Below are 27493 nucleotides of genomic sequence, written 5' to 3'. Positions count from 1 at the left end.
TCAGACTCACAGTAAATATTACATTCGATTTTTTTCTTTTCATTGCAGCAATAACTGCGTCGATACGGTGGATGGTCCTGGCCGAGATCCGGAGCTGAGGCCGTTCAGCAACCGCAGCCGCTCTCTTATGATCTTCACGGCCAAGAATTCTAACAACTCGGTAAGATAAAGCTTGTGTGTGTGTGCGTGCGTGTGTGTCACGCAGCTCTATCTAAATATTAATGCTAGTTAGATGCGAAATGCAGATTCCGAAAATTCGCGACAATCAATAATAATACATCATTTGAAATATCTTTTCTTAGGCGACGATAGAACAAACGAGAATGCCCAACTGGAATTGTCCAGAAACGGAATCGATGAGGATGGCATCCATCAGCGAGAATAAGCCCTCGAGCCAATAGCGAACTACGTGACGCGTCGTCCATATACAACGTTTTGCCGCGAGGATTCGTTATCGGCGATACTCGAGACATACAAAAGATCATCGAATAAACTACTCGATTAGTTGAAGGTAGTTTGAAATATCTCGAGACAGCAGCGGCCTTTAGTAGCCTTTATTAGCGAACGTATTGGAAATAATCCCACTATTTGATTCAGCGAGTGATTGACCATCCTAATGCGGTGCTGAAAAAAACGAACATAAATCAAGTACGATTTCTAAGCTGATGACACGTATTGGCACGACGATATTGGTTCTTTTCGATTATTATATCGTAATATCAAGACATTCCCCGTATTGTCGCACTCATGTCCTCCGTTTGATCGAAGGGATGTTTAATGCTCGTCGATTATTGTGTATTCCTTCTAACGAACATCTCGATGGACGATTCACGAAGAATCTTACGTCCAAAAGTTTGAAAGTGGAACAGGACTTCGCATGAATAACGTGACGTTCGAGGACGAAACATTTCCGTAGATTCTTCTGTGAAAGTGACAGATTCGCGACCATTGAATGTTGGTTTTTATGTAAACGTTTGTATAGTATCGCGTCTTATTGTCATCACTCATCAATAAAAAAGAAAGAAAAACAATACACGCATCACACACACACACACACACACACACACACACACACACACACACACACACACACACAGTTGTAAAAGTAGTGCCTTTCTACTCTCGTTTGTAAGAAAGCAAATAGTTGTGGTACACCTGATCAAGCAAGATCAAATAAGAATGAGAGAAAGAAAATTGTCTGTGTATTTCTCTCATTAAAATTAGCGATGAGCGTCGTCCAATTGCTAACCGTGTTACGAGCGCAGGACGCTGATACACGCTAGTGACAAAATCTTGTAAAACATTGAGAAATCAATAGCTGTAAAGCGCTGATAGTAGACAAGGTAAAGCCTTTGATCCTTGGTACGTATGCTACTTGTACTTTATCCTAACTTTGTTATTCGTAAAAGACTTTAATCTGATATATCTCCGGATACATATGATAATATATAAACATAAATACGTTCTACAATAGCTCATATTCTCGTCGCAGAGGTCTAATACGTTGTGATTAGATCTAGTAACTTACATTATACTTTCACTAGGCTCTTCCAAAGAATGTTCGTGAACGCGATGGAACGTACTATTAGTATCAAAGGGTTAATGAACATATGTGTCTTACGTAGAAATATCTAAGATTTAAATCTAGATTAAATCCGATGTCTTACCAGAAAGCAATAGTTCCCTAAGCACATGTGAAATACATTTTGCCGCTAATAATAGAGATGCTATTTATTACTGATCGGTTAGAAAGTCTATTGACGTCAGATCGCCATCCGGCGTTGTACTGTTATATATGACAAATATTTTCTCAAGACGTTTTGCTCCTATAACGCGAAATATCGTTTACCAAATCTTAGGCACACAAAAATGACGTACTTATAGTGAATTAATTTTCGTTTCCATATCTGCAGCTACAAGCGATAAAAATTAAAAAAAAAACGGAATTAAAAATGCCGTTAGCTATTATTACAAGATAAAACAACCAATACGGTAGAATAATAAATTCAATGACTTTGCGCAGATCATAATTTGCTAATTTCACGTAAAACTAAACGACTAAATAACTTCATCTGTTTGCATAGATGAGAGTTGAATATGAAATTCAAAAAATTGCTAATACTTTTCATATCCTATTTATCTCGATATTGAATGATATACACATATATATAATTTCAAATATTAATTTCGAATATCATTTCTCATTAATATTCATCTCATACGTAAAATAAAAAGTAAGATGCCGACATTGTTAAATTGTTTCATAAAATCAAGAAAACTGCTATGTTTAATATTAAATTATATTGATCATGCATCATTCTCTCTTGTTTCGTTATTTATTTATTTAAATAAAAGGCTCAGTCTCCGATTACATGCACAATTGCTACCAGATTTATAATTTCTTTCTCATTTCTCTACTCAAAATTTTTTCAACTTTCAGATTGCTGATTTACAATTTATGCAGCATTAAAAATATTATGTTAACAATGCAATAGAGTGGAATTGATATGTATATTTGGAGATATTTCATCGCGTACAGAAAGTTGGGCCTTCTTGTCATTTTGTCTCAGTTTCTTGTAAATAGTAAATTATTTTACGTTAAATATATCTCGGGTCGTAAGCTATATTAATTATAAAAAGCAACGTTTTCGCCACATCGTATTACTACGTTCCATCAGCCTGATACCTCATCGTACCATGATGCACTGCGCTTAAAAAAAACTGAATGCATATTTTTATAATTATATAATTTGTTAAAAGAAAACACCTAACGGAGTGACAGAACAGGTACTGAAGACATTAAACGACGATTCGATAGTAATTTGTATATTTGTAGATACTCTCGAGTACATAAAAAAGGAAAGCTTCCAAACATCGTTTTGTTTCACCTTTTTCATATTAATCACTTACCCGTCGCTCGTCGCTTTGAGACACATTAATAGTTATGACAACAAACTGCTTTCTCTATTCAAACTACTCAAGATTTCTGCTTACTACAAAAAGAATAGAGCTAAAGAGAAAGAGAAAAAAAACTTAATGTAAGAATCGAAAGCGTGGCCTAAACATTTATAAAAGCGAATATACAGATAGTATTTTTATTATTTATAAATAGTCCTCATTAACAAAATGTATTCTAATTTAATTTCCCATATTTCATATTGTACGTGGTTCCTAATTTATTATTACTATATATATTACGTAATATATAATAATAATAATAATACGTATACTATTATTATTATTGTTATTGTTATTATTATTAACTAATGTAATTAATTATGACTATTTGTTTATTATTAGAAATTATTCTTATTATTTCAATAAAATTATTTAATAAGGACTTGTTTGTGAAAAGGAATGTATGAAATACACAGTATCGAAACGAGTGCTGAGAATAGAATGTGTGATTGTGTGCACTGTGTCACATCCAAATCCAGAATGCGTATTTAATACAGAACTATCGGATGGCATGAAAGAAAAACAATGGCCTTTGCTTCTAATTTTAAGATGCTATTTCTAAAGAATTTATTAATAAAGTACTCGCTATAATAACTTGGAATTGGTACTTCCATTGTATACATACATGTATAGCTAAACTTGGCTTAGCGCTGAGACACTGCTACGTGTCAGATAATAAAATTATCACTTGTCCTATATTTTAAACATATGTTTTCTTTTGTTTCCAAATCAAATATAATTGTTGCATATTCTATAAACAAATGTTTATACACACAAAATTATTGGAATATTAGCGTATGACATTGTAATTGAAAATAATCTATGTGGAGATCTTGATGAATTTAAGACCTTTCTTTTTCATGTCATTCGATGATTAACTAGTATTTCCACTAATCTAACGCTTTTCCCTGACTCGGCCGAATCCAAGCCAATCAAACGAGAGCCTTATTACGATTTGTATCTTGTAAATTGTCGTCAGAGATGATAAATGAAACACTATGATAACCAGCTTTGAGAGGGTAATAATTTATACAATTAATGTATCACACAGATGACATTTTATTATATCAGATAACGTCGCGTATTGTATTCCGTGCGAATACACACAAATATAAAATAACGACACCAAAATGTCATCCAAAAACATGATATAAATGCGATTTCTTTCGCGCACCATCGATAATTATCTCTTATTATATAATTGAAGTAAATAGCATTATTTAAATTATATCATGTTGAGTTAATTGTAATTTTAGATGTATGAAACAACACTATTAAACGATATCATGCAGTTTCTTGTAGTCAAACGAAAGATGTATACGCTGATCAAAATTAGTTTACAAAATTAATAATTAATATTTCATGGTTTCTGTAAGTGCGAATTTTTAATTTCAAAAATTTGACCATTTTCAATTCAATATATCATAAAATACGATTATATTATGTGACATATATTTTCTCTATTGTTTCAAATTTGATTTCTTGCCGATTTTCATATATACTAGCATAGTTAGGATTTTGGCTCTGTGAAATTGCTAAAAATCAAAATAAAGAATAAACAATATTTTACATTCTCAATTTGCAATAATATTGTGTGATATCGTTCGTTGATCAATTTAGTTATAACAATTAGTCAATATCAAAGCAATAATATTAACTGATGCTTACGGCCATTAATTTTTTATTCTATTAGATGATACCATCTTATTCAAAATTCGCGAATTTCCAAATCTTTATTCCGCGTCACTCTCCGATGGCTGGTTCTTAGAAATGACGATCCTTATGCTCATTCTTGCGGGTATTTTATGACGGTGGATAATAATGGATACTCTCATCCGATACCAAACTTCTATAATATGCTATCCGACATCAACATACCAAAGATTCAGTTAATTTGGAAACTGCTAAGAATTGATCTGAAAATTGCTAAACGACGTTTTAACAAAAGTAAAAAGAGAGATATTATCGACCGGCAATGTTGCATCAAAACATTGTTATTATTTTTGTAAAGAAACCTTGTACATGTATTAACTTAGCATGCTCTGTGAATGAAAACTTACGATATGTTAAATATTATCTATTATCTATTATTATTATTATTATTATTATTATTATATATTATTATTGCTACTATAATTACTTTTATCATTATTATATTAAAATAAAAACTATAAAATCTCTCTTTGGAAATTTTTAAGCCGCGTGATCGATGTTTGACGCGATTTATTCATTTTATTATATTTTATTTTTTTATTGATATTCTATATATATACATCCAGCGACATTCTTGTGATATATATTTCGAATAATATTACAAAGTAAAATAATATCAATTGAAACGATTTACTGTTAATGTTTGTTCTACAATGCTATTTCAGAAATGCAATTTAATTCAATGTGTTGCTCATGAAATAGATCGAAGTGTTATAATCATATAAATATCTCATTTTATTTCACTGAATAACATTGTATTTAAGTATTATATTAATATAAAATTTTATATTAATATAAAATGTATTAAATTTTGGTCAAATCCAACAGTAGATGTTGGTACCTACAAAATAGTTGTTTACAATTCTTTTTATCATTAGATCTTATTGATTTTAATTATGTTTTTATTTATCTCTTTAAATTATTATTTAGGTCGGCCACAATATATGGATTATTATTTTTAACCTTTCGAATCTTTAAATGAAAATCAGAGTAATTATTTTTAAGATATTTAACAGAGGAATTACGTGAAAAGTAATAAACGGTATAAAAGGCGTTAATTTTATAATATTTATATATTTTTACAAGAGAAAATATCAATTTGTTCTAAATGAAAAGAAAACATTTTAATATTTTATAATAAAATGTAATTTTCTTCTATAAATACTAGAACTAAAAAACAATTTTTTAATAACAAGCAGAACTGTACAGAATTTAAGAGCGAAAATTAATTCATATTTAAAAAATAAATATATACTCTAATATGTGCGAATTAATAGAAAAATTAAATAATTAAATTGGATAAACATGGCAAGCAAAGTGACAACAATCATCAAATGTAAACTATAAGTATTATAATTTCGCTAAAATCAAACAATAATTGGATGTATTTCAAATTTTAAACATTAAACGTTATGTCCGTAATCAATATATTTCTTATTGTAATTCTTAATTAAAAATTATGCGAGTTGTTAGTATTGAATTGTTGATTACTGAGTTGATCATTACACAAAGATTGAACGACAAATTACACTTACTTAATTTTATTAACATTTCACGTTTTATTTTGGATAAGTTTAATATTTTTTTTTCGTAAATATTCTTTCCAAAATTTTGAAGTACGTGTATGTAAGAACGTCTGCAATTGTGTGTCGACAATCGGTCTTAAAGATTTACTCGGCGTCCATTTTATTACAGGCCACGATATAACGTCGAATTTTTGTCTGGAAAGGCTGAGCAACGCAGATATTATGCCTTCTTGTTGATCATGTGAACCTATTTAAAAATTAATCAGATTATATATGTATAGTGTGTATATAAAAATATGTGTTATTGGTAAATATATGTTGAAAATTAGTTTTTCGTATACACAAAATGAATGTACTACCTTGGCCAGATTGGATGAGGGCACAGAGCTGTTCAGAGATGTCGTGCACAATTTGATCTTTATCTTGTAATGGGAATGCGCGCAAAAGCCTTCCTGTAAATACGTAATATAATATCGGATACATTAGTATTCCTTCATCAAAAATATAATACAATAAATTAAAAAAATTAACTTACCGAGTAAAGAAAATGCACTATATATGCAGGGATGTTGATTGCTTATAATAATTGGTAATAGAACAGATTCAATAATATTTTTATATGTCCATTGTGCCTTTTCTCGCTTTGCAACAAGTATAATGGCAGTATCCAAACCCTCGATCCGTTTAGCTAAACAAAATATAATTTACAATTAATCAATATAATTTGCAGTTAATTAATATAATAGAAAAAAAAACGTGATGCGGAAAATATGTTTACCTTTAAGAGCAGTCATAAGTTCCTTAACAATATCATTTACTGTTTCGCTAGTATAGTTATGACACCTCGATACCAATGATTTTAAATGCTTTAATTTCTTTAATATTCGATCCTTATCGGTACTAATGTATAATGAGTTGATAAGAAAGGCTATGCATTTTGATAATATTTCTGGAAGAATTAAACAATATACATTTATGAACATAAACGATGCAATTTTGTGCACGATTTCAATGATTAAAAATGAAGTCATTCATCACTGTGTCAGTGATGTATCGAATTTATCGTTGTTTTTCTTGACAAACTAGATTCTCTTGTAATATATACGATACCTTTATTCGTCTCGGCATTCGGAAGAACTTCAGACCAGCACGTTAATATTGTATTTAAAACAGCTATTGATTTAAGATTCATGCAATAGAGAGCACTGCAACACATCATGCGTATTTTTTCTCTATCCTTCTGAATACGTGACAGAACGACATATATTCGTGTGAGCGAATCAATCGGGTCCTACATACATAAAAGTGTTAGTAATTTAAAATTGAAAAGTGTTGTTATCATAACAACGTGATTTAAATTATTATATTTATAGACAAATAAATATACCTTCACATCACTATCAAGTCTAAACATATGAAATTCGATGGCGGCTTGTACGAAATAAATCACCATTGGTTTCGATGCTTCCAAATCGAATAATAACGTTATGATCTTCTGTTCAAATTTCGTCATCAATGGTGCTGGAGGAGTAAATGATTTATCCAAAGCTTCTGTATGATTGACTTCGTCTATTATAAACTCTACTATGCATCTAAAATGGACGCAAAAGAAATATTATTTCCCTCTTTTTATTCATTTAATATGTAAATTTCTAACTTTATAATATACATTGCTTCATTTTAATCAATGCTTTAATGTTTCTGTTAAAGTTAAACAAAATAAATGTTGAATTATTAGGGAATAACTGTTTGCTACATATTGCTCCATTAATATAATGAAATAATTTAATATATGTAACTTATTCTGACATTTTTACATATTTAAAAGTCACAAAATGGCATACTAACTTGGCTATAATTCGAGGTCCGCAAGTATTTTCCAATTTTACTTTTATATCGTTATGTATAGAATCATATATAGAATCTTTCCAATCACTGTTCATAAGTCGTCGTAATTGCTTCTTTACAAATTTATCTAAAACATATGTGATATATAGAATTAAATTAATAATTTTGTTTAATAATTAAAAGGACAGTATATTTTAAGAAAAAACATTTAAAACTAAGAATTTTTAAACTTCTTTAAGAAAAAATATATTTTGATCTTTTTATAAAATTTTATATATATTCATATTTATATCAATTACTGAACCTGGAATATAGATTATTAAATCTAAATATAATTGTTTTTTTATTCATCTCGAAAGTTATATCTTGAAATCATATTTTTGTTAAATATACCTGTTATTTTACAAGCGTATTTTATTTCTTTACATGATAATTTATGTTTTTTGGTACATTTCTTTTTGTTAATATATTTATATAATCGTGACATTGGCGCCTGAGATTCCTCAAAATTATGAGGGACAAAGATAAGTTCCATTTTTTTATTTCGTTGACTCATGACTAGATTTTTATATTGAGTTCCGGTAGTCTGCATCTTAATTGCTCTATTACTAATACAAGTTTCTTCTTGTATGTTTCTTGCATTTTCCATTTCATTGACGTCTCTCGGTGATGATGAACGTGGAACTGCAATAGTTCCATCAGATATTCCGCTATTATTGTAATCTTCACTTCGCGTTGTTTCCACGTTTGATCGATCAGATAGAACCGATGATTCATCATTTGAAATGTAATCGTTGTGACTCTTATTTCCAAATGTCTCAGAAACATATCCCAATTCAGCGGTTGGCGACATCTCTTTTCTAGTTTTAATTGTATTTAATGTTTCACTAACTTTGTCATGCTTTAAGTCTTTATATATAGAGCGGGTAATAACACGTGTTCTCAATGAAATTGATTTTTTAAGTTTTAAATTATTCGTTGTACTATTTACAATATTGTTATGTACTACATTCGACTGGTCACTATCGTTCAAAGTCTCTGCTACTACTCTATCTATTGAAATATTTTTGTTGATTGTATCTTCAATCATGTCATCACATTTCGCAAGCTCAGAAACATGTTGAATATTAATAGCAGTTGAAGTGATATCATTATTTTGAACAGAATTTTCAGCATTTATCAAATCTAAATCTTTTTCGTTTACAGGTCTTTCGTCAATACTATTTGTTTCAATCGATTTGATAACGTTTTCCTCACATTTCTTATTCATTATAGGATTCTTCTTGCTTTCAATGAATGAATTATCTTTGTCAGTATTTAATTGTTGATTTACATTATTTTTTTGTCGAATTGCTAAAGTAGCTAAAGTAGCTATATTTCTTATCGTACAATGTGTAGAATTATTTCTATTAATGCTCAATTGATGATCTGGCATTTTTGGAGTATGTGCGATTCGTACTTTTTTCGGTTCATAATGGTTAGAGCATAATTTATCGTCTGTTTGTTTATTTGTAGACTCTACTTGTATATCTAAATTTTTTTTCATATTTTTAATATGATTTAATGAACTGTCATTAATCTCTTTTTCGTTTTCAATTCGCGGTTTTTTTGCTAATTCAAGATTTTCAAAATTATGATCTGAATATGATTTAATATTCTCTTGCTTATTTATGCACGAAATTGGTTGCTTTTTTCTCTTTAAATTTCGTAAATTCTTTAATAAGCGATCACCAATTTTAGCTTTCTGTATATTTTGGCCTTTTCTTTTTTGGCCTATTACATTACGTTTTTCTACGTTAATAACAACTCTTTTACTATGAGCAAGATCAATGGAATTTTCATTGTTAGATAAGGATGCCATTTTAGTTTTTGTCTGGCTATCCATATCAACAGTTTCTATATTATCTTGGCTTAAGATATTATCGCTTATGTTTATTTTATCAAGCTCATCTTTGTATATATTTTGGCACTTTCTTTTTATTTCAATTTTGTCTGCATTAATATCAACAATTTTGTCATCAATGGTAGAATTTTCATTGTTAGGTAATAATATTATTCTAGTTTCTGTCTGGTTATCCGTACTAGTAGTTTTTACATTACTTTTGTTTAAAAGATTATCGCTTGCATGTATTTCATCAAGCTTATCTTCATTTATATTTTGGTTCTTTGTTTTTATTTTATTTTCTTCTGCATTCACGTCAATAATTTTACTATAACCATGATAAGTGGAATTTGTATCATTAGATAAGAATATTGTTCTAGCTTCTATCTGATTATCCGTATCAATAGCTTTAATAGTATGATTACTTAAGAAATCATCTCTTGTGTATATTTCGCCAACTTGATCTTTATGTACACTTTGACTCTTTTTTTCTATTTTATTTTCTTCTACATTAATGTCGACAATTTTATCATTAGTATAATCAGAAAAATTTTCATCTTTAAATAAAGATATCATTCCAATTTTCTGGTTATCCATATCGATATCTTCTATACTATCTTTACTTGAAATATTATCATTTACACATATTTCGCTAAACTTATCTTTATGTATAATTTCATCTTTTCTTTTTATTTTATTTTCCTCTGTATTAATGACAGTTTTGCCATTAACATGATCCAAAGATTTTTTATTGTTAGATAAGAACATTGTTCCAGTTTCAGTTTGATTATCTACATCGTTAGCGTCTACATTATCTTTATTTAAGATATCATTGCTTACATATAATTTGTCAACGCTTAAACGTGACATCGTAAAACTATTTTCAACAGGTACTACTTCTACTGAATGCAATGTACTTTGCTTATGAAGTAATTCTTTATCGATTTCAATGTCATTAAGAGATGTGCTGGATATATTTATATTGGAGTATGAATTCTTATGTACACTCGACAATACATTCTTAGATGTATGATTAAATTGTAAAACATCAGTAATATTCATAGCATTCTCAGTTTTATTACAACATGTATCTCGTACTTGTTCATTTTCATCAAAATTTTCAATTTTCGAAAACATGCTTTCATATGCATTACATGAGTGTCTCTTTTTTAGCTCTGTCCTTTTTGAGCAACAAGTACACTTTTCCGAATCGATATCTCGCTCATTTTTAGGACATACTTCTTTTTTCTCATTGAAATATTCTGCCACACCTTTACAAATTAAAGAAATTAGATTCGAATTTAGCGAGACATCATCCTTATGATTCATAATGCAACGACAACGAGACTTAATGTCTATTTTTTTCTTCAATTTTCGAAACTTTTTCATTTTAGTTTTTAATGATCGAATTTTTCTTTTCATTTTTTTAATAGATATAGAATGTTTAATTAGTAAATCATCAGAGCAGAAATGCTCCCTTGCACAGTTTCTATTTTGAGACAAGGTAGGAATTGCATGGAAGTTACTGGATATATTGGCTACAAATGGTATATGTGAAATATCCGTATTTCTTATTTCAACATTTTCGCAAATTTGTGTCATGGTGGATGACCTTTCCGATTGTGATTTTATATTGCCTGCTATTGAATCACTACATGGGCTGTAAGGATGTAGATGAGGTATAGGTGATATTTTAGAGAGAGAGTCTTCATTTCTATTTGTAAAATCCGGATAGGTATCTAAAAATTAAAAATAGATGTAAATATAATAAATATAATAATATAATATAGATATATTATACAGGGTGTCCGGAAAATCGCCCGCAATACTTCGGGAAGTGATTTGGGACTCAAAAAGAAGGAAAAAAAGTTATATCGATATAGCTTTTTTCTGGACACCCTGTATACAATAAAAGAATGTATATGATTGACACATATGACATTACATTAGTTACTGTTACTTACTAGGTAATGAACATGGCGGCGAATAAATCTTTTTCGGTGAAGGAGGCAAATCTTTTTCAATTAATTTTGGACATGCGACCATGGTTTTGAATATTTTTTCAGGAGTCAACTCTGGGGACAAATGAGCTTCACATTTTTCACAAAACAATGGATATGGATCATTTTTTGTGTGATAAAATTCGTCGGTCATAATATTTTGGTCTCGTACTTCGCATTTTACGCTTGATTCATTACACAGTGATACATTAATACCAATATCTGAAGTAGATTTTATACCTATAAATGATTCATATAATAAGTGTGTAATAATAAAAAAATATTTGTTTTAAGTTTTGTATTTTCTTTTGTACTTACTTGGCTTAATCGTATCAACATCTGTAGAAATCTTTTTCTCCTTTTTTTTACCACCTTTTTTTGTCACAGTTGATATATCGTCCTTTTTTAACGTTTTCAATTCATGTTCCAATTCTTTAATTTTATCTGTAAACAAAGAATAAATCTTATTTAGACATAAATAATAAACAAATTTAATTTGTATATATATCGAATAATATATACGTAAGAAATAACACAATTAATAAAAATAACAGAAATAATACAATATAAAAGAGAATAATTTATCGCTACCTTCAAAGGATGACTTGTCCAAATTATGTTCCATAATTTTAGCCGACTGTTCTTCTTCCAGTTCTTTTATTTTACATGTTAATTGCTGTATACTCTGTTTATCTGCAGCTATATTTATGTTATAGTCATTTATCTTGTTCATTAATTTTTCATTACTTTGCTCATATTTTGCAATTTTCTGAAATTTAAAAAATATTGTTAACGTATAAAATGTGATAATAATTAAAATAAAGAACGACTCACTTACAAAAAAATCTAATCAAGAATATTTACATCAATATGAACAACCAAGATGAACAAACTAGCATAAATGTATAAAATAAAATCGTATAATTATATCGAGATATAATATTCACATTTTCAACCTCTAATGTAATATTATAGCCAATATTTTCTTAAAAAGAATTTAAAGAAAATAAAATCTAATACTATAAATAATTACATACTACAAAAATACACACATCTATGCATTATAAATTTTGTATTGCATTAAAATCTGCCAACACGTATCGATGATACAAAATATGATTTTTCAGAAAAATAAAAAAGCGTGTCAGTTAATATGCAAAAATAAATGAATTAACTTTTCGAAATTCGTTAATTATGATCGAAACTTGCTTATTCACGCACACATTTACAAAGTAAATATTCACAAAAAGTTGCATTATCTCCATATATCCTAAACATAATTTTGTAAATATTATCTCTTAATAACCCAGATAGCAAAATATTAGTAATATGCCAACAATTATTAGCAATTCGATTCTAATTTTAGAACAGATTGCTGTGATCCACTGTGTTCTCTTCTCTTTCAGCTTGCCCTTATAACTTGCTAGCCAGAATATAACAACAGAAATATAGCAAGAATGGAGCACATCTTGCCATTACAATGTCGTAATGCTTGCTCATTTTCCGATACATTTCTATCAATATTAAAAAACAGTAAACTGAGATCTACATCGGCGGTTATTACAGTTCTACTAATATAAAATACAGAAGTTTGCAATACATGCTATTGGCAGATTTGGCTATCTGGGAAGTTATTATGATTTTATCTGATAAAATATATTTGATAGAACCAAGTATGTTTATCTACAATCTTGTTTTTTCTTTTTTTTTTTTTTTTTAATATAACTCTATATGTGCTTGTTGCTCTATGAAAGCATAGTGAATTTTATTAATGTGATTTAATTAATACATTATCATAAGATTTTCCGAGAGTTAAATTGAATAATCATCAGTGAATACATGATTTCATATCAAAATTAAAATTTTAAATAAACAAATTCTTAAATACTTATCACATATGAACAATATTTATGTATCAATTGTTTCATAATTTTTCGTATTTCTAAATATCAGCTTGAAAAATTAAATTTCTTTTACATTTACGGAAAGCTAAATTATTTTATAAATATTTTAAGATTATGCTAATAATAAATTTTATATAAATAATAAATAATCTATAATAGAATTATTTATTAGGTCATTTAAAAAGTATCCGCGATGTTTTGTTCAATTTTTGAATGAAAAAACCGCGGATACTTTTTAAATGACTCAATATTTACACATTTTAACTCCATTATTTCATCCTTGGCAGACGAATAATCCGATATTATGTGTTTGGCCTCTTTCTTTGCGACTTCCAAACTTGATTTTAAATTTTCAACTTCTTTCATATTTTGAGTATATTGCTTAATTAAAATACTGAAACAGTAAAAATTCTATTAATCTTTCCATATTGATAGTACATCAAAATTAATTTAATAAAAAATTAATCTAATAAAAAAAATAGAAACACTTAAGAAACACTTACTCTGTTTTGCACATTTTCTGTTTCAATAACAACATTGATTCTTTCGCTTTCTTTATTTTATAATCATGTTCCTGAAAATTTTTTGTTAAACCATATCTCAAATGATTGAAAAATATTGACAAAAGCAGAAAAAAAATATTAAATATATGCACCACTAAATATTCTTTAACCTTTAGTTATTCATAGCCTTGGAAATACTAAAACAATATTAATTTTTTTATATTGAAACCTAATTTGCACCAACGTTAATTTGACTTCAAGAGATTCAAAACTCATTTTCTCTCTTTAAAGCCGAAAGAAAGGGAGTTTTAAGCCTCGCTTAAAGTCAAAGCAACATTGGTGCACTACGCCTTAGAACAAATAGCGTTATTCTTAACTAAAAATTAACTATTTATAAATTAATATTTCGTCAATCATTGCGAAAATTGCAAAATGGTAAAAGACTTTTCGATTCAATTTTTAACGATTTTTAATCAGGAATAGTGCTATATGATTAGTGTCCGCTATTTAAGAAACTTATATCTTACCAAAACAAATACTAAAACGTGTAAAAATAAATACTATAATGTGTAAAATATAAAATATATTATAAAAATTATTTAAGAAATGTAATTTCAATTTCAATTTAAATTTCAATTTAAATTTCATCAAATATAAGCATGCTTATCTTTCTAAGATTAAACCTTACAGTATATATGAATGTGTTTTAGATTATTTTAAAAAATATAATTGTATTTTGTATAAAACAAAAGACATAAAAACACATCCAATAATCATATAACTTGATTTTTTTCAGCAGTCAATTATTTCTGCTAAAACACTTACACTCTAAATACAATAAGATTAAAGATTTGTCTTTTATTTCTACACCGAATTGCATTAGAACTTTCCTCTTTGTTTTCATCAAATTTCGTATAAATATTTATTTCGCTTTAACAGAAAATATTAGCTATAAAAACAGACGTTAAAGAGAAACAGAGAAAAGATGAAAAATACACAATTAATATTCAATTATAAAAAGCAAATCCACAGGAAGACGAAACGATCTCGGTACCGGCATGTTAGCATGATCGCGAAAGTTTTCCGGCGGTCTAAAAATTTCAAGAGCATGTATACATTGCCTTAACGAATTTTCATACATTTTTGATACAATTCAAGTCAAGAAGAATCTTCTTTAAATGTTAAGAAGTATTTTTTATGTATGCAGAATTAATTTAATGCTATAATTTAACCTAACCTCACATTTCCAAACATGTCCTCGCACAATTAAATTGCTTAAAAATGCATTCTGTTTAATACTTACGGTACTATCTATGATATTATGAAAATTCATACTATCATTATCCATATTATATTAAATAATAACGGGTAATACTGATTTAAGAAAAATTAATCAGTTTCTGCACGTTTTGCTCCAACAAGTATGTACTGATACTTTTCCCGCTGTCAATTTTCGAACGGTGTATTCACGAAAACTAATAAGTCTGTTCTTTATTCCTGCACTACCTAAACTGGTGCACCTGGTGCAATAAGTTGAAGGGACAGTGCTCTGTCCAAAATTCGATTATGCCTACATCGATCATTTTTATGTTCGATGTTGCATCCAATTCTGATATTTAAATTTCCTAATTATGTTTCTCGTATCGAATAAATTACTCACTTTTAATATCTTTAGTTTCTTTAACATTAATGATAAAATTTTGTTTATTCTATGACTTATAAAATGTATTTTAATAAATCTAGTAAATATATCCAATAACATATGTGTGTATGTGTGTGTGTGTGTGTGTATATCCTTTTTAATCCAACATTTACAAGAAAATGTAATATTTTTTTCCTTTTAATAAAAAAATATAAAAATAAATAAAAATTCGGAAGAAAATATCTTTCTTTAAACATAAACTTTTTGAAAAAAATTAAAATACAAGTCTTTAATAAAAATGTACTATTTATATTAATGTAACAGTATATTTAACTAATCTATTAGAATCAGGATAAGAGTAAGACGCTGAAAATCTGAAGTCACAATCATCTTATTCATAATTCATTGTTTTACGAATGATTTGTCTGTTCTTTGTAACTGAACTATTGTCACCTAACTTGTACTTAAAATGAAATAAATATTAATATATATTATAATTTAACTAAAATATAAAATTTAAAATTTGGCGATAGTAAAAAGAGCTTTAGCAATGTATAATTTAGTACAGCTACAAAGAACAATGTATTTATATAATATACAATAAAGAATATATGAATATAAATATAACAAAATTATTTTCTTATAACTTTGCAATAAATTTTTAATGAGAGTACATTATTAAATTAAATTAGAATTTTTCTCTAATAAATTAGATTTATTGTCTATATTTAGTCGTTTCACCACCACTCTAGCACCCTCCGTGATGTCCTGAATGAATTTCAACATTTGTATACGTATTTTGCCGCTTTTAATGCCATCGAGATTGTTCAAAGATTTTTGTTTTTGCCTGAGACATCTCTTTCGAATAGCATTGTCTTTGTTGTGTACATGCATCAAGTCGTAATAAAACTCTTCTGTAATATCCTGTAATTTTCTTGGCGAAGCATGCTTTGACGATGAACTTCGTAAAGTACGATGAGTCCCGTTCTTTCCTTTCGAATTCTTCACATGTGTGTTTCTATTCATCTCCGAAGCGTTCTTATTGATCATTGCACAAGATTTCCCATTATTATTAATTTTTTCCGAATTAATTGTAATATTTACTATGTTGGAATCTGTACATTTATCTTCCAAGATGTCCATTTCAGAAATTATGTCCTCTGTCAATGCCATAGATTGCATTTTCTGTTCATTCTGTTGAAACATTTCACTGCTGGTCGTTGAAGAAAACCTGTGTGCTCTGCATCTATGTCGCAAAACGTTCTGCAAGGCTGGTGACATTTGTTCAATAGTAATAGATTCGTTCGAAACTATTCTCGGAGCATTTGCCTCTCGGCGAGATAATTCAATCGAATTAGAGTCCTCAGAAATTGTGGACATCTTACTTGAATTTAACGAATAATTTGATAATGAAGAACTATATTGTTCTTCCATCGATTTATCATATTTGTCTATCTCTTCGATATTTCTATTAATTAATGATGCTGTATTTTGCAATCCTGCATTTATTTTCTTAGACAGCGAAATCTCAGGAATATTATCCCAGGAATAATATTCTTGTTTTTTAATTTCAGTATTATTTTTATAATTTTTATTTTGCTCATCATCACTACCTTGCCATTCCATTAATCGTTCCCGATTTTCTATCGAGATTACGCTTGCTGAACAACTATTACTAATCTTAGAGGAAACGCGTTGATGTTGCCATGATTGGTATAGATTTAAATGTTTCGTCTTATTATGTCTATCATAATTAGAAACATTTGATTCATTCATTTCTGTAGCTACCTCATTAATATTTACATTATTATATACATCATTAGGAAAAACATTGAAAGGCGATAGATTTGCACTATTGCCAATTGCGTGGTGATTTTTATGCTCTTCGTCTTTAATGCGCGGAGAGTCAATCATAGTCACCAAGTTCTCCAACCTTAGTAAGCTTGAATTTAATAAACATTTTTCTCCAGCTTTCGTTTCTACCTTTTCCGAATTTTCTAAGACCTCGTCTATTTCTAATTTAGTCTTTTGTTCAATGACGGCTACACTATCCTGATCTTGTCGTATAGTAAACATTAAACCTTCCATTACTAAATCGGTAATATTAGAGGAGCGCAAAACTTTGTCAGATATGGTTTTTTTCTCGGATTCCCTACTTTTTTGTTTACGAGTTTTGTATGACTTACTGTGTATATGAGTTTCCGACTGTTTATTGTCAATTTCCATTGAAGTTTTAGTACATTGTCTATTATTTTCTTGGAATTCTAAGTTTGTCTCATTATGATCCTCTTGGTTAATGTATATAGACTTATCATTTTCTTCAATCATTTTTGGAACACAATCTTTATCTATATTCTTTATCTCGGTCTGCAGATTCTTTTGCATCGGTTGATCAATAATTAAGTTGAATTTCGAATTCTTTATCTGTTTCTCAATGAAATTTTGATGTGATACATTATTAGAATTTATATTTTCACTGATCGTCTTTTTATTATTATTTAAATTGTCTTTATTATTAATGATGCAAATATCATCTTTCTGTATCGGTTTTTCATCAAAATTGAATTTATTTAATGAGGATTCATTGTTGTTACCTGTTATCATTCCTATAAGAGGAGATTTTAATGAAGAAGATATTTGGTATTTCTGGATATCTCGTGTTTGTTGATTTTGCTTCTGTATTAATGCCGATTCTGTTTCTATTTCTTCATTCATTTTCTGTGTCTTTTCAATTTCATTTGTCCTTAAAGATTGTTTTTGAACACAATCAATAGAATATTGTTCTATGTTTTTTTCATATCCTTCAGTATTACAGTTTATATATTTATTTTCTTGTACGTCATTATGAAATTCTTTATTATGTTTATCAACAAAATGCATTTGAGCTGTAATTGTGGCATTTTCAATTCTTTTATCTAGATTCTCGCGCAAAGACGCAGACTCCATTGTATCATCTTGAAAAGAATTGATTTTTGTTTCCAATGCTTTACTTAACATCATGTCCTCAATGGCATATTTTGCATGTATTTCTTTAGTATGACATGTTGTATCCTTCCTTGGAGATTCCTTATCAATGGTAGATATCACGTTGCTAATAATTTTCTCTTCGGTGTCCAAGGAAATATTCAAATCTTTAAATGTAGTACCTGCGTCAGCTTCTTTGACAATGGGATATTTTAAATCGAATAACGAGTGTTCCAACGAAGGGAAAGTCCTTATAGTCAATACAAACGCGTGTGAAAATGCTGCAGCATTAGTTCGTTGCTGAAATTTCATTATTGCAAACATTTTGTCTTGTCGAGTCCAAGATGTACAATCTGTATTTTTTAATTGTATTAGAGTAAAGGAATTTACACATTAAAATAAGACTGACTTATTCAAGAAAAGAATATTAATCGAATATTAATAAGAAAAGGATACTGTAAGTAACAAGAAGGTGTTGCGTGCCAAATTGTTGACCTTGCGTTGGATGACATTTTATAATTTTTCGTATAATTTTTAATAATTCTCGTCCATATGAAAATTGTATAGTATTTCTAAAAATACATGTAAATAAATTTTTTTTAATTAACAAGATAATACTAATATCTTACTTCATTGTACGATGATATCTAAAGATGAACTTGTATATATTCTTTTTATGACATAGCCAATAAGCACCAGGAACAGTTAACAAAGACTCTTTTTCTTGGTCGAGCCAATCAAATTGGCTAAGGGTTCGTATATGTATTCCAGGCATTTTCTTTCGGGTAATAGATCTTGAAATACTGGAACTAATCTTCTCGAATCCTGTCTACCAACTGATTCTTTTACAATAAATGTAAGACAATAAAGTACCCTTTGCTAAAATCATTTAGAAGTTTGAATTAGTTTATTTTTCATAATATAAATACAGACATGCATATATAAACTTACTCCTTTTATGACTTCATTGATAAATATATCTTCTATTGTATCCCATGGTAAGAATTCTATTGATGTAAATATACCAAATCCTCTTTTATTTTCGATATGTACACCTACTGATTTAACAACCAACAATGTATCTATAAAACATAATATATGTATTAAAAAATACAATCTTTTTATCTTATTATAAAATGATTTCTGTTAGAAATTTGACTTTACATTAAAAATTCAAATTTACCCTGTTTGATAGAAGTGACGAATGATTTACATTGTAGTATCAAAAGACATCCTGATACGATGAGAAGAACTGAAGCTCCTGACACAAACCATATAAAAAGAATCGCACAGACTAATGTTAAACATAAATTGACATTAAAATGTTTTTCACTTCGCAACGCAAAGTTTATGATGATGACATTAGACAGATTTGAGCTTGTTTTTTCTTCCAATGTTAACTGTATTCCGTTGGCATTTCTGAAGAATACTTCAGTGGTAAGCGATTGTGTTAGAAAACTCGACGACATCAATGACGATTCTATGTACAAAACACCATAATGAGCATTAAGTTCGTTTTTAATAATATACAAGTAATAAAAATACAACTCCGTTAGAAAATAAATTTTACTTATTCCTTGGATTTTTATAACTTTTTGAAACATATTTATGTGACTCAATATATACTCACTGTTTATTTTTTCAATTATATACTAAGTGATCAAATGTCATAGTATTTAAAATGTTGAATTCGCATTCTTACGTAAAATATAAAAAAATCTCGATTAGAGAGAGAGAAAGAGAATAGTAATTGAACAAACACAAACGTAATTCTCGACCATCTTCCTACAGTGGTATTCTCGGATATCAGATCACCTAATGTCCGCGTGGCGCTGATGACAGTCACTGTCCCACACTATACGGTTCATAGAACATAGATTGCATGCATTTCAACACGTTGAAAGCTAATTATTCAAATATTTGTTGTAAAAAAATATTATTAAACACGTGAAAAAGCTATTGGAACAAATAGTGTATATACAATTTTTTTTTTTCTATTAATATTTTTCCATAGGAGATTAGGCCTGTTCTTTTTGGTCGAATTTTTGTTCCACAAATTTATTTTTTCTCCTTTTCTCTTTAGAAGGAAAAAAGAAAGAAAGAAGAAGGAAAAGATAAATTAGTGCAAAAGCTTATTGACAATTGAGAAATTGATATCCATAGTCGATAATAGAAGAGTGTTAAACGTTCCAAATTGGATATTATAATATATTTAACTACTTAATACTATAAATACTTCAAAGCATTTTTTGATTGGTCAATTAATAAACTTTTTTTTTCAGATTGACTTATAACATCTTAAAATTGTACTTAAAACAGGCCTAGGCTGACACTGGCCTAGTTTCCACCGAGGGTTTAAATCGAATCAGAATATAAGAACCAACCAATTACAACCGAATATTCCCTGTTACAGTCGAACGACAAGGGAACGCTTGACATAAATATATACACTGAAATGGGCATCGAAAAAAATTCGCCACAATTGATAAGCTGCTAGTTGAGATGATGGGTGTGGTCGAGTTGCCACTATGAATGCTTCGATGCATTTGATTAACCAATCGGAAGAAAGAATTTTACTAATTGACCAATCAAAAAATGCTTCGTAGCGGCAACTCGACCGCACCCGATATTTGAGCGAATCAGAAGCATGAAAATTTTAATCATTGGATTTAATGGAGAAATTTTGAACTATTGTTAATGTGAAATTTTTCAATGTTTCAAAATTCAGTGAAAATTTTAACTATTGAAGTTAATGGAGAAATTTTTCACTTTTCACTTTTTATTCTAGGGATAAAATTTCGTGATTGATGTTCAGTGCTTCCACCATGGTGATAATTACAATAATTTGTTGTAAGTTGATAGTCTTTAATGTATCTTATCGATGATCAATCTATCTGGAATGGTCACGTGATCGCGCATGCGCATGAAAATTGTTGCTAGAAAAACGTGTTCTTTTCTCTTGTGTTCTACCGTTCTTTGACGCAGGTCTGTTTAAAGAATCGCGAAAATGGCAGAGGTGAGTTTTCGAAATTTAATATTAAATCCACGAAATCCTCACACATCCATTATGCAAAGTGTATTTGCATGAATTATACATTTTACTTAATTGTCAAAATATACCATTAGAATAATATTGATGTACCTGTATATTTGGTTGTCATTGTCATATATCTAAATATCAAATTAATTTTTTCTATGTATTCTTTACAGGCAGATGAAACTCAAAAAAAGAAGAGGACCTTTAGGAAGTTCACATTCCGAGGGGTTGATCTTGATCAACTCTTGGATATGCCAAAGTAATATTGATTTTCTGAATGTAACCTAACAATTACTTAACCTTACTTAACCTTACGAAGAATTATAATCTCATAGATCGCTTCTAATAATTTTAAAATTGAATAATACTTATTTAATTGTAATAGTTTCATTTTTATAAATTTTTTTAATTCGAAATAAATGAAATATTTGTTAACAAGGAATTCCAACCAATAATTTTTTCCAGTGAACAGCTGATGGATTTGATGCATGCTAGAGCACGTAGACGCTTTTCTCATGGCTTGAAAAGAAAGTCTATGGCTCTTGTCAAGAAGCTACGCAAAGCAAAGAAGGAGACTCCACCTAATGAGAAACCTGAGATTGTAAAGACGCATTTGCGTAATATGATTATCGTCCCAGAAATGGTTGGTTCTATTGTTGGTGTATACAATGGTAAAACTTTTAACCAAGTTGAAATCAAACCAGAAATGATCGGCCATTATCTTGGAGAATTTTCTGTTACATACAAACCTGTTAAACACGGTAGACCTGGTATTGGTGCTACTCATTCTTCACGATTTATTCCACTCAAATAAAATGTATTTGTCTATCTTGTACCAATAAATTATCAAAAACCTTACAATGAGTCAATTTTCTTGTATTTTTTTTATGAATATTTACATAAATTAATTCAGTATTAAAAAAATTTGATATATATATATTTTTATGAAATGCATTTTAAAAGCAATTAAAAATATGTGGTTGAGACACTAAGACACCATTAATTAATTTGTGAATAAATATAGAAAAAGTGAATATAAGTGATATTAATGAATATAAAAACTTAAAGAATTTTTATATTGAAATATCTTGTGGACTATATCCTTGTATATTTATCCACTGTAAACTATGCATTTTAAGATTTTGATTCAAGAGAATTTATTAAATATTTTGCAAATTAATAATAATAATTATATGTATATGTGTGTGTATATATATATATATACATATATATATACACAATATATAGAAGAATTCAACATTTTACATGCCAAAGTAATAAATGTGCTGTTTTAATATGTCTATCCGTCATTGCTATTACTTTGTTTCATAGCAAAATAGGCACTTTGAAGTTCTCGAAGGTTGTTCTCTAATGTTGCAACCTCATCGTATTTGCAATCAGCACGGGCCTGTTTAATGTACGCGCGAAGATTGCTCATTTGTTCGATTATTGGATCCATAGATGAAGACATAATGGGTGTAATATGAGATGGACCCCAGCCTTGAGATTGAGTCACCATTACTTGTGCCTAAAAAATTTGAAAACTTATGATGAAACGTGAGTCATCAGACAGCTATGTCAATAAATAATTAATCAATCCGACAATAAAATCTAAATCTTAGACTATTCAATCATTTTTTAAAAAAGAAATAAATATTTTGAGGATCTTTACATTAATTAAAATAATATGTATGAAAAAAGCTAAGAGAGCTGTAAAAAAGAATAGATTGAATATTTAGCTTTTTATGACTTTGATATTAAATGTGATTATACTTTGGAAAATTCCCTTAATTATCTGCTCTAATTTGTTAATATTTTATTAATTTTAATCCTTGTCTTGCGGCTTAGGATGGCTTCCAGTATACGTTTATTTTACATTTGTTTTTACATTTATTCTCTAATTTGTTAATATACCTGACTGGTTTTCAAAGATGGATTACTGTCCAAATTCCATGTATCTTTCTTGCGTTGTTCCTTTGGTTTCTCTCGTTGTTCTTCTTCCAACTGCCACTCGTATGCTATTCGGGCTTCTATCCTTTTCTGGCGTTCTTCTTGTAAAACTGCATATTCCTCTATCGAGGGCAAGGGTTGCAAAGTTAATAACTCTTCTTTCAAAAATATCATTGCTGATGTTCTAACCATCTGGTATAGTCTCAATTCTTGTCCTAATGCCTCCTGCGAATCCGTTGCATCTTTCTTCACGCCAAGGACTAGAATTCTTTTGCTGGTGGCATCTATGTTTTCCCCCAATTTTGCCAATTTGACTCGTAATGATTGTGCATCCTCTAAACCATATGTAGTCTCGCCTTCTCTAAAATAATTTTAAGAACAATTCTAATATAAGTTTTTCCGATACTAATTTTATAATTGATAACTTGCACATCAAGGAAGTCGCTCTGTATATTATAATTTTCTTAATGCAGTATATTATATGGTACAGATAGATTGACGTTGTCTTAAGTATAATGGAAGTTTACATACTTTAGTGATTCCCACATTTTGTTGTACATTGCTAAATGCTGCGACGCTTCGCTCATGTATTCTTTCATTTTCTCATAAAATTCACAAACAATTGGTTTATCGAATTGCTTCGCTTTCTGCATTTCTCTTGCATCGAGTAAATTTATACAGTGAGTACAGACTCTAAAGTGCTGTTCGCTACTAGTTGAATCATTGACCAATGATAAAACACTATTTAAACTACCATTGGAAGGTGATCGTGCTAATTTTGAAAGACCTATGCCTGCACGTGCTATTCTCTCGGGAAATGTTCGTTCTGATATAGGAGACAAAGCAGAATCATCTTGTATCGACACGGGACTAGTCATCTTTCCTATAAAAAAAATTAGTTTTGTTAAACATAATTTTAAGAATATATACAAATTATTTCGTAAATTAAAAATATTTTTCAGCAAAAGACATAAGTGACACAATAAGCTGCTTTTCTTTTTAGGAGATACATTTGACATAAACGTCGTTCTATTATTCATACCAAGAAGGATAGAACAACATTTGTGTTGACTCTTTCCTAAAAAGAAAGTAGCAGTGAATCATTACATCCATGTTTGATAAACGTTAAACAAAAATGAAATAATTCTCTTTACTCTCTATTATCTACGACTGAAAAGCACCCGAAATAATATTAAATGTTTTACATACGTGCATCGATCAGGGACAAAAAGACCGTACAATTATGACACATGACTGCCCCACATAATCTACAATGATGTTTTCGCCTTGCTAAATGAAAACTCTTAGCACAATTAGGACACAATTTCACATCTTTTTCATCAATCCATGGAACAATAGAACGTTCATGAACTGTAAAAATTTTTATTTATATTAAGCATTAATTATACATAAAATATAAGTAGATATTATGAGATATATGAAAGTAATTTATGTATTTTCTTACCTTTTCTATCGACAGGATCTGATGGTAAGTTATTTAATAATTTATCTAACCTTATAAGAAGTTTATTTGTTTCATATGCGTATCTTTCTAATCGAGCATTTCTTATATCTTTAAAATATCTCGTATGAGATGTAATTGCACCTGGAATAGTTTTTAGAAATTAAATAAAATATACATCACATAAAATTTAATTATACATTTAGTGACATACAGTATTTCTAAATACTGATTTTGGGAAAAAACTAAAAATCTACATTTGATTATTTAAAAACTTTAATAAAAAAAAATTATTTCTTCTTGTCAGACAGCTTTGGCTCATTAGTATCGCTGCATTACCTATTTCTTGTGGTCCCCAATTAATTTCAGGACTCCGTCTCTTGTCTTGCTGTATTGCGTTTGGAAATGTTTCTGGTATATCGTCCTGCTTCAAAATCTTTTTCTTAGCTTTGCCAAATAAATCTAGAGTAAAATCCAATATATTTCGATATTTGTTCTATATATATTTTACAAGCTTAATAAACTGTAAAAGTAGGATTCTATGAATTTTTTCTTTACAAATAAATTGTAAAAAAATCGTGCATACCTTTCAGAGATCTTAGGATCTCCGGATCATCATTGTGAACTTCCTCGAAGTGCTTCGTTAAATGATGGGGTGCCTTGAAATCAGTCATGCATATAGGGCATATAAATCCCTCCAGTACTACATCGTTACCCGCCATTGCGAAGCCAAAATACTCTTACGACTTGCAATTTAGAGCACCTCGATCGCGTTCACCACGTTCGTCCTAATGTAGGCGTCTCTCCAGTACTGCGGAAGAAAACGCGTCTTGCGCAGGCAGCCATGTTGAGTGCGACAGCTGATAGAAATGTCAAACACGTTAACCTTGTACAACCGAGGTATCTTTTGGGGTTTATCATTCTCAAGATATCGAACAATAACGCTTTTTACATAGCATCTTTTTCTTTCGAGACAATATGTATTTTATCGATGCAGATTTTATCGTATCGTTTATTACTAGCGATGTTCCTCATGATAAAGAAAAAGAAACTTGGCCCCGATTTCCTATATAATTACTCCGTAAAGCATATTTATACTAGCGATCGAAGATAAGTAATAATATATGAAATATATATGAAAAACATCAATAACTTTATGAAAGAATCGGCTTCTCTCTCAGAAAAGCGTGTTTTACTTAAATCGAAAATTATTGAAAATTAAAATGACAATGTCTCAAAATCAGAACAATTTCTAAAGTGACTTTAATTAAGTCCCGTTAATATATCAATTAATTTCTCAAGTAATATCTACACTAATTTACAATTCGGATGCTGATTTATAGAGAAAAAGTAAGGTTTTTTTCTTAAAATTTTGAGGTTATTAATTCCACCAACCCGGAAAAAAATATATAATTAATAAGTTTCATATATAATTATATATAAGTATATAAAATTATATATTATATAAAAAATTGACATATTTTATATATAATTATATATAATTATATATAAAATATATCCATATATTGTATATAACATTTTTTCCCAGGAATATAAGATTAATTTCGGTTTAACTTGCTCTTTTTTAATTTTTAGAATTAGAAAAAGATAAAAAGTAAATTTAATCGAAATTAATCTTATATACATTAGTGGCTGAATATACTTTTAATTATTGGCGTAGAATTTCAGTCAGAGGAGGGCAAAAATTAATTTTCACACAAAACTTATAAAAATGTTTATATTAAAATCAGTCTTCAAGGATCTTTAACGAACTTTCATACGAATAACGCTTGACCACTTTGAGCATTTAACTTTTCGTCGTAAAAATGATTTTCATGATTTAATTATTTCTCCTTGCCAAAATTTTAGAGAGTGAATACTTGCTCTCCCTTTGCGTATGCTCGTACTTTTAACACTCCGGGAATTGACACCAAAATTTTCAACATAATTACTGACCAAGTTATCTCCGTTTCTAACAATGTAGATCAAGATGTTAATTTCAGTTCAACTTACTCTTCATCTTTTTTTAATTTTTAAAATCAGAAAAAGATGAAAAGTTAGTTGTACCGAAATTAAAATTAAACTACATTGGTAAAAACATGAA

At 28.9% G+C, this 27493-nt stretch overlaps 5 protein-coding genes across 10 annotated transcripts in view; 2 read left to right on the top strand and 3 right to left on the bottom strand.

The window, feature by feature from the left end:
• LOC105143476 (uncharacterized) overlaps positions 1 to 5034 on the top strand; it is a 43133-nt gene extending 38099 nt beyond the window's left edge. The window contains exons 6-7 of the mRNA XM_011051835.2: positions 49 to 160; positions 303 to 5034. Coding sequence (XP_011050137.1) covers positions 49 to 160; positions 303 to 401 — 211 coding nt within the window. The 3' untranslated portion in view covers positions 402 to 5034. The remainder of the gene's footprint in view (positions 1 to 48; positions 161 to 302) is intronic.
• Positions 5035 to 5725: 691 nt separating this feature from the next.
• Positions 5726 to 15914, bottom strand: LOC105143633 (uncharacterized). The gene is made up of 14 exons (XM_087403341.1): positions 15638 to 15914; positions 14335 to 14405; positions 14087 to 14225; positions 12519 to 12696; positions 12246 to 12371; positions 11892 to 12167; positions 8439 to 11666; positions 8046 to 8172; positions 7585 to 7789; positions 7308 to 7488; positions 6976 to 7146; positions 6733 to 6885; positions 6557 to 6649; positions 5726 to 6444 (listed from the first exon to the last, which is right to left on the bottom strand). Exons 1-14 carry the CDS (start codon positions 15680 to 15682, stop codon positions 6224 to 6226), a joined length of 5214 nt encoding a protein of 1737 aa, XP_087259467.1. The 5' UTR covers positions 15683 to 15914; the 3' UTR covers positions 5726 to 6223.
• A 435-nt stretch (positions 15915 to 16349) lies between these two features.
• On the bottom strand, positions 16350 to 21417 carry LOC105143474 (uncharacterized). 6 transcript variants are annotated; one of them, XM_087403343.1, is made up of 7 exons: positions 21325 to 21392; positions 20571 to 20795; positions 20124 to 20420; positions 19892 to 20022; positions 19570 to 19819; positions 19397 to 19512; positions 16350 to 19293 (listed from the first exon to the last, which is right to left on the bottom strand). In XM_087403343.1, exons 5-7 carry the CDS (start codon positions 19713 to 19715, stop codon positions 16655 to 16657), a joined length of 2901 nt encoding a protein of 966 aa, XP_087259469.1. In that variant the 5' UTR covers positions 19716 to 19819; positions 19892 to 20022; positions 20124 to 20420; positions 20571 to 20795; positions 21325 to 21392; the 3' UTR covers positions 16350 to 16654. The 6 variants fall into 6 exon arrangements, with proteins under 6 accessions (XP_087259469.1, XP_087259473.1, XP_087259472.1 ...); XM_087403347.1 differs by having other exon boundaries at positions 20701 to 20795; XM_087403346.1 differs by having other exon boundaries at positions 20707 to 20795.
• A 392-nt stretch (positions 21418 to 21809) lies between these two features.
• RpS15 (ribosomal protein S15) lies at positions 21810 to 22838 on the top strand. The gene is made up of 3 exons (XM_011051832.2): positions 21810 to 21956; positions 22151 to 22236; positions 22443 to 22838. The coding sequence occupies exons 1-3, from the start codon at positions 21948 to 21950 to the stop codon at positions 22789 to 22791; spliced, it is 444 nt and encodes a 147-aa protein (XP_011050134.1). The 5' UTR covers positions 21810 to 21947; the 3' UTR covers positions 22792 to 22838.
• Positions 22839 to 23117: 279 nt separating this feature from the next.
• Positions 23118 to 26728, bottom strand: Rbsn-5 (Rabenosyn-5). The gene is made up of 7 exons (XM_011051831.2): positions 25976 to 26728; positions 25729 to 25851; positions 25393 to 25533; positions 25137 to 25298; positions 24459 to 24810; positions 23892 to 24288; positions 23118 to 23505 (listed from the first exon to the last, which is right to left on the bottom strand). Exons 1-7 carry the CDS (start codon positions 26109 to 26111, stop codon positions 23278 to 23280), a joined length of 1539 nt encoding a protein of 512 aa, XP_011050133.1. The 5' UTR covers positions 26112 to 26728; the 3' UTR covers positions 23118 to 23277.
• Positions 26729 to 27493: the final 765 nt, after the last annotated feature.

Source organism: Acromyrmex echinatior, chromosome 2 (genome assembly GCF_024713525.1).
Source record: "Acromyrmex echinatior isolate Ae372 chromosome 2, ASM2471352v2, whole genome shotgun sequence".
Taxonomy (NCBI): Eukaryota; Metazoa; Arthropoda; class Insecta; order Hymenoptera; family Formicidae; genus Acromyrmex; species Acromyrmex echinatior.
This window is presented reverse-complemented; position numbering and strand designations above follow the sequence as displayed.

Bases quoted from the DNA above. Each gene is read 5' to 3' on its own strand.
- Rbsn-5 (XM_011051831.2), bottom strand. From the start codon at position 26,111: ATGGCGGGTAACGATGTAGTACTGGAGGGATTTATATGCCCTATATGC. The intron at 25,852-25,975 runs GTATGCACGATT...ATTTTACTCTAG, and splicing joins GATCCTAAGATCTCTGAAAG to ATTTATTTGGCAAAGCTAAG. The intron at 25,534-25,728 runs GTAATGCAGCGA...AAACTATTCCAG, and splicing joins TTGGGGACCACAAGAAATAG to GTGCAATTACATCTCATACG.
- LOC105143633 (XM_087403341.1), bottom strand. From the start codon at position 15,682: ATGGATAATGATAGTATGAATTTTCATAATATCATAGATAGTACC. The intron at 12,697-14,086 runs GTAAATATTGAG...TTTAAATTTCAG, and splicing joins AAATAATGGAGTTAAAATGT to AAAATTGCAAAATATGAGCA. The intron at 12,168-12,245 runs GTAAGTACAAAA...AATCATTTATAG, and splicing joins TGTTGATACGATTAAGCCAA to GTATAAAATCTACTTCAGAT.
- RpS15 (XM_011051832.2), top strand. The intron at 22,237-22,442 runs GTAATATTGATT...AATTTTTTCCAG, and splicing joins CAACTCTTGGATATGCCAAA to TGAACAGCTGATGGATTTGA.
- LOC105143474 (XM_011051833.2), bottom strand. From the start codon at position 19,715: ATGCCTGGAATACATATACGAACCCTTAGCCAATTTGATTGGCTCGAC. The intron at 19,513-19,569 runs GTAAGATATTAG...ATGTATTTTTAG, and splicing joins AGATATCATCGTACAATGAA to AAATACTATACAATTTTCAT. The intron at 19,294-19,396 runs GTATCCTTTTCT...TAAAAAATACAG, and splicing joins ACACCTTCTTGTTACTTACA to ATTGTACATCTTGGACTCGA.